This window comes from Equus asinus, chromosome 25 (assembly GCF_041296235.1).
Source record: "Equus asinus isolate D_3611 breed Donkey chromosome 25, EquAss-T2T_v2, whole genome shotgun sequence".
In the NCBI taxonomy this organism is placed as follows: domain Eukaryota; kingdom Metazoa; phylum Chordata; class Mammalia; order Perissodactyla; family Equidae; genus Equus; species Equus asinus.
In genome coordinates this window covers 21004369-21010913 of record NC_091814.1, presented here as the reverse complement: position 1 = coordinate 21010913, position 6545 = coordinate 21004369, and the positions used below count along the sequence as shown (strand labels likewise).

Here is a 6545-nt window from a genome sequence, read left to right as displayed (position 1 = left end):
TCAAGGATAAGAGGAAAGTTAGTAGTGAGAGAAGTGGTGGCTGACAGAGCTAATAAATAAGTGAACCTCCATTGGCCCCAATGTAGATTCACGAATTAAAGAATACTAACACCAGAGAAAGGGGAAAATTTTAGCATTAAATGAAATTTAGACTTTTGGTTATTACCGTGAACTGGGTAGATTTGGGAACACGCTGAGATTCCATCTCAGAAGCTGAAAAATAATACCCCACAGACTGGATTTAAAGGATTGTGAGGAGAAAAATATGTTTTATGATACACATCTTATACAGAACTATTATTTCAGTGAATTGCTTATAGATATAGTATGCATGTGAAAAGGGGCATTTTTTCTTATAGAATCTAAAATATAATAATATTTCAATTATTTAACTTTAGAGCTCTGTTCTTCCCCCAAACTTTTCTGAGAGCAATGTGGACATCCTTGTTTCTGAGACTGTATACCATGGGGCTTAATAATGGAGTGACAATGGTATACATCACCGTTACTAGCCTGTCCTTGCTGGATACATAGTTTGCTGTTGGCCTCAGGTAGATGTAGGAAGCACAGCCATAGTGAACAATAACAACAGTGAGGTGAGAGGCACAGGTGGAAAAAGCTTTTTGTCTGCCTTCAGCAGAGGGAATCTTTAGGATAGTCTTCAGAATGCAGACATAAGAAACACAGATGAACAAAAATGGGACCACAATTGCAAGAACCCCACAGATGAATACAGCAAATTCGTAAACATCTGTATTGGTGCAAGCCAGATGAATGACTGGGGAGATGTCACAGAAGTAATGGTTGACCTTGTTGGCACCACAGAAAGGGAGGCTGAAAACTAAATTTACTAATATAAGTGAGGCTGAGAACCCTCCAATCCCACAAGCGGCTGCCAATTTTCCACACATCTGCCAACTCATAAGGATGGGGTAATGTAGAGGATGACAGATGGCAGCATAACGATCATAACCCATCACCCCCAATACCAGGCAGTTGTTCATAGCAAAGCCAAGGAAGAAGAACATTTGAATGGCACAACAGATGAAGGAGATTGTCCTGGCCACAGAGAGGAGATTGATAAGCATCCTGGGTAGGATAACAAAGGTGTAGAATGTCTCTGATGTTGAAAGAATGCCAAGGAAGAAGTACATTGGAGTGTGGAGGCTTTGATCTTGACGGATGACACTAATAATAGTGACATTACCACTGAGAATGGCGAGATACAGAAAGAGAAAAATCACAAAGAGGGCAAGCTGAATTTCACCAAGGCTGGAAAAACCCAGCAATAGGAATTCCGTGACCATGGTGAGGTTTTCTGCCAAGATCTGCAAAGAAGAAGAAAAAAGTAAAACGTAGTCAGGACATGGATATAATAATCTGAGGTGTGCAGGCCTGTGTTCCTTTCTTCAGGTGCTAGGGAAGAATTTTGCCTTTTACTTATATTTTCCAGTTTCTCACATTTTGGCAGTCTTGGTTCATGGTCCCTCTCCTCTATCTTCAAAGCCAGCAAAGTTTCATCTCTGTCTTTGACTCTCTGATTCTTCCTTCCACTTTTTAGAATCCTGTGATTACATCAGACACACCTGAATAATACAAAATAATCTCCCTATCTGAAGGTCAGAAGATTAGCATTCTTAATTCTATCTTGCAACCTCAATTGTCCTTTTTCATGTAACCTAAAATATTGACAAGTTCCAGGAATTAGTATATGGACATCTTTGAGGGGTCACTATTCTGCCTAATAGAACTAGTGACAAATGATCCAAAAATGAAATAAAGAAGGCAATGCTACTTGCAATAGCAAAAATATACATGCCTGGTTATGATTAAATTTAACATAGATGTGCAAGACACACACACAGAAAACTACCAAACATTGTTGAGAACATTAAAAAAGATGTAAATAAAGGAACACATATTCATGTTCATGAATTCTAGGACTCAATATTAATAAGAGGAAGTTCTGAGTAAATTGATCCATAAATTCAACATAAATCCTATCAAACCCTAGCAGGCTTCTCCTGTAAAAATTGACAAGATAATCATAAAAATCTATGGAAAGAAACCAGAATAGATAAAATAATTGTAAAAAGAAGAGCAAAGATCGAGGATTTATACTTTGTGAATTCAAAGCAACGTAAAGATACAGTAATTAAGATAGCATGGTACTTGCATATAATTATACATATAAACCCATGGATATAATTGAGAGTCTAGAAATAAACACTTCAAAGGGTATCATTGCGAAAATGAAGAAACTCACCAAAGACAAAAAAATATATTTGCAAGACATATCTAATAAAGAATTTTTACTCACCAAATAGAAGTAACTATTATAATCAAGTGATATGAGAAACACAGTTAAAACGAGCAAACACTTTATACATTTCAACGAAGTTTATCAGTGGCTAATAGGTGTAGGAAAATATGTTAAACATCATTAGTCATTAGGGAAATGCAAATTAAAACTACAACGAGATGCCTGCTCACACGCACTGAAAAGGCAATAACTAAAAAGATGGAAACTAAAAGAAGCTGGTAAGTGTAGGGAGAGACTAAAATCCTCGCCTATTGCTGATGTAAGTATGAAATTATGCAGTTACTTTGGAAAATAGTTTGGCACATTTTTATAAATAAATTTACTTTATGACCCTGCAATCTCATTCCTAGGAATCTTACTAAAGAGAAGTCTGTTCACACAGACTTTTATATGAACGTTCATAGTAGCATTATTCATAATAGTCAAAAAAGGAAAATATCCAAATGTCTATCAATTTATGAGTAAATAAACAAAAGTTGAATTCTATTCAGCAATAAAAACAAATGAACTATAAGTACCTACCATAATATAAATTATCTGCAAAGACATTGTGCTGAGTAAAAGTAACCAACTGCTAAAACCTAGGCTGCAAATTCCATTTTAGGAAATGCACAGTAAAAGAAAATCTATACAGGTAGAAAAGAGATTAGTTGTGACCATAGGCTAGGGGCAGAATGGGATTTGACAGAAGAACACAAGAGGGATCATTTTGTGATAATGAAAATGTTCTAAAACTGGATTGTGGTGATGATTACATAACTCTGTCAACTTGTACAAACAAAAAGCATGAATTATAGGTATATCAAGGTATTTTTAAAAAGTTATTTTGGAAGAAATTCATAGATAGCATATTGATTATTTAATTTTTTTTGTATATATGTCTATTTTAATCACTAACCAGAAGTCTTCAGGGCATTAGGATCCATTCAATACTCATTATTTTAGTCCTTCCCTAAGATCTTTAAGTATTCCTGAAACAATCACAGATCTTTAAAATTTTTCTGTAAAAATAATCATAAATTATTAATTATTTGCATTTTTAACCTAAGATAGACTTTACCATGCTAGTAATGCCCTATTCTATCTCCAACTCCCACTTAATAAAGCCATAAATATATACAAAAAGGAAGAGAAGATTTTATACCTGAACGGATAGTTGGGAGATAGGTTCTATCAACTTCAATACAGATAGATTGTGTTAGATTGCGAATTATAACTATTCTTCTCACTGTTCCCTTTTTTGAACAACTACAATATGACATTCAAGAAAAATAAGAAGACTGATTTTTCAGCTGATTCAAACTGATGATATCAAATGATTCATTATCTCTATTTTTATACAGAATAACTACTTTCTGAGGTGACTAAAATTAACCCTACTACCTTTCACTTTCCTTATCCATCATCATCTCAATTTATAAATACATGTGGTGTCCACCATACCTAAAACAAAACATAGTCTATGGTAGAGTCACTAAATGCTGATACATGAACTGTTTTTAGAAAAAACAATGTATGTGGGTCATGGGAGTGTGAAAAGCAATGTAAATTGGGGTCAGGGATTTGAAAGATTTCTTTTTCTGTAGTAAAAACAGAAGAAATATTCACTACTTTTGATTTTCTATCAAGAGTAAATTTTTAAAAAAGCTAACAATTAGGGAAAACAAGAAAACTTTTTAGCCATAAAAATTCTCATTAACTAAATTATCTTAGATCAGATGTATTCTATTTATAGCACATCTAAACCTCCCCTCAAGTTCTAAAAGGTACAAAAAGTATTTTTTTTTAAAGATAGGCATCTGAGCTAACATCTGTTGCCTATCTTTCTTCTTCTTCTTCTTCTTCTTCTTCTTCCCAAAGTCCCCCTAAGTACGTAGCTGTATATTCTAGTTGCAGGTCCTTCTAGTTGTGCTATGTGAGACGCCCCCTCAGAATGGCCTGATGAGCGGCGCTCAGGTCCGTGCCCAGGATCCGAACCAGCAAAACCCTGGGCCACCAAAGTGGAGCACGTGAACTTAACCACTTAGCCGTGGGGCCTGTGCCAAAATAATTTTTCAAAATTTCTTTGTTATTCAATGTGTTAGCAAGTATTTGTATTGGAAAAATCTCTTTGGTCAAGATTAGAAAAAAGGAAAAAGCCCAAAGCAGCATGGTGTAAAACACAGTGGAACAAACAGAGAGAATAAACCTGAAGACTTGAAAAAGATTAAATCATACAAATATATAATAAACTTCTGCAAATGACAACTGTACAACAAAATATGACAAAAGAAAATAATAAAAAAACCAGCCACAAATGGAAGAAAATTCTGGCAAAACTGACCAACATTAGTTAACTATAATTAAATGAAATAGAAAAATACTTTAATTAGGATTAAAGAGAAAGTAATAGACATAGAAAAAATACAGAGCAGATTCAGCATGTAAAGTATTGGGATTCTTATAAAAAAATACTTAATATTTAAAACTATTAAAGAAAAATTCCCTGAAATAAAAGACCAGTAACTATACATTCAAATGATTCTTCATCCTTTCATCCTTTTCATATTCATGACTATACAAATATTCACACACATTGATCAAAAACAGTCAAGTCTAAGATGTATCCTAGTTGAAGTATCGTACTGAAATAAGATGAAAAGGTACCTGGGTATTTGAACAAAAATACTGATTACTAACAATAAAAAGAAAATCCTTTTGGAGCTGGCCCAGTGGCATAGTGGTTAAGTTTGCAGGCTCCACTTCGACAGCCTGGGGTTAGCAGGTTCAGATCTTGGGCAGGGACCTACACACTGCTCATCAAGCCATGCTGTGGCAGCATCCCAAATACAAAAAAAAAAAAATAGCGATGAGTGACACAGATGTTAGCTCAGCAACAATCTTCCTTGTGCAAAAAGAAGAAGATTGGCAACAGATATTAGCTCAGGGCCAATCTTCCTCACACACACACACAAAAATTTGGAAATCATATTTTTTGGCAGCAATATAAAATACATAATGGGAATGTTAAGATTTTTAAGAAATTCAAGGAAGGAAAGTTTGACCAAGGATTTTTATACCCAGACAAATTGTCCTCAAATATAAAAGATATAGAAAAATAGTTTTAAATGTACTAATGCTTCAGTAATACGAAAACCTCTAGCTTTTCTTGATGAAGTCACTAGGTGAAGAGTTCTATTCATCAAGAGTTGTCTGCAGTATCTTTCTACCAAGAGGCACATGGTAGACATTGAATTAATATACCTACTATAAATCCAAGACCCAAACAAGTGGGAAAATGAATGGAAACATACTAAGTAAATGTTATGTACCTAAGTAATACATTTAAAAAAATAAAAAAGGAATGAAGCAAGAAATTGTGAAGTAGGAAAATCTTACTTATTGCTGCCTAAATAATAGATGAGACTCAATGGCCATTATTTAAAACTGATCAAACAAATAGTGAATGCCTGCAAAAAAGACTAAAGATTTTAAAAATCAGGTATATTCTTAAGGCAGTACTTAACTCTATGCATTATATAAGACACAACTATAACAAAATAATTCAGAAAGGCTAAAAAATGAAGATAAGGGAAATTATACCCAGCACACGGAAACCAAAAAAGCAAGAGTTATGATACTAATGTTTGACAATTTAAAATTCAGACCAGGAACATTACATGAAAAGCAACAAAAACCATGACAAGAGAGACTTTTAATGCTGACAGCTACAATTCATAATGAAATTATAAGAGATATGAATTTATATCTCCCCCAAAACACTGGAACTACCTTCATAAGAAAGAAGGTATAAAATATTTACAAGGAGAAACAGGCAGACATACTAGTAAACTTTAGTAAACCGCTTAACTTTAACTTTAATAAGCCACTCTGTTAAAACAGATGGGGAAGGAAATTATAACTAAGCATTCAAGAGACCTAAACAACAACAAAATCAGCAAAGTATATCTTATAGTTCTATATTGAACTCATATTTTAATAAAAGAGTATATACTTTTTTCAAGACACATAAAATATTTATGAATATAAACTACAAATCACAACAAAACTTCAACCAATGTCACAAAATGGGAAGGATACAAACAATATCTCCTAATCCTGATAGAATATATTAGTAACTAGCACTAAATCAAAAAGGATCTTCCACCTGAGAATTTTTGTATATTGTTAAACAACTGTTGGGTCAAGGATAAATACAAAGTAGAACAAAATAAGTTCTGGA

At 33.7% G+C, this 6545-nt stretch overlaps 1 protein-coding gene across 1 annotated transcript; it reads right to left on the bottom strand.

The window, feature by feature from the left end:
* Positions 1 to 380: 380 nt before the first annotated feature.
* Positions 381 to 1482, bottom strand: LOC106835784 (olfactory receptor 10R2-like). The gene is made up of 2 exons (XM_014848394.3): positions 1462 to 1482; positions 381 to 1328 (listed from the first exon to the last, which is right to left on the bottom strand). Exons 1-2 carry the CDS (start codon positions 1480 to 1482, stop codon positions 381 to 383), a joined length of 969 nt encoding a protein of 322 aa, XP_014703880.3.
* Between the last annotated feature and the right edge of the window lie 5063 nt (positions 1483 to 6545).

What these genes read in the sequence shown, in the direction of transcription:
- LOC106835784 (XM_014848394.3), bottom strand. Translation starts at nt 1,482, where the DNA reads ATGAACCAAGACTGCCAAAAT. An exon ending in TGAACCAAGACTGCCAAAAT is followed by an intron (nt 1,329 to 1,461) that starts GTGAGAAACTGG and finishes TCTTCTTTGCAG; the next exon opens with ATCTTGGCAGAAAACCTCAC.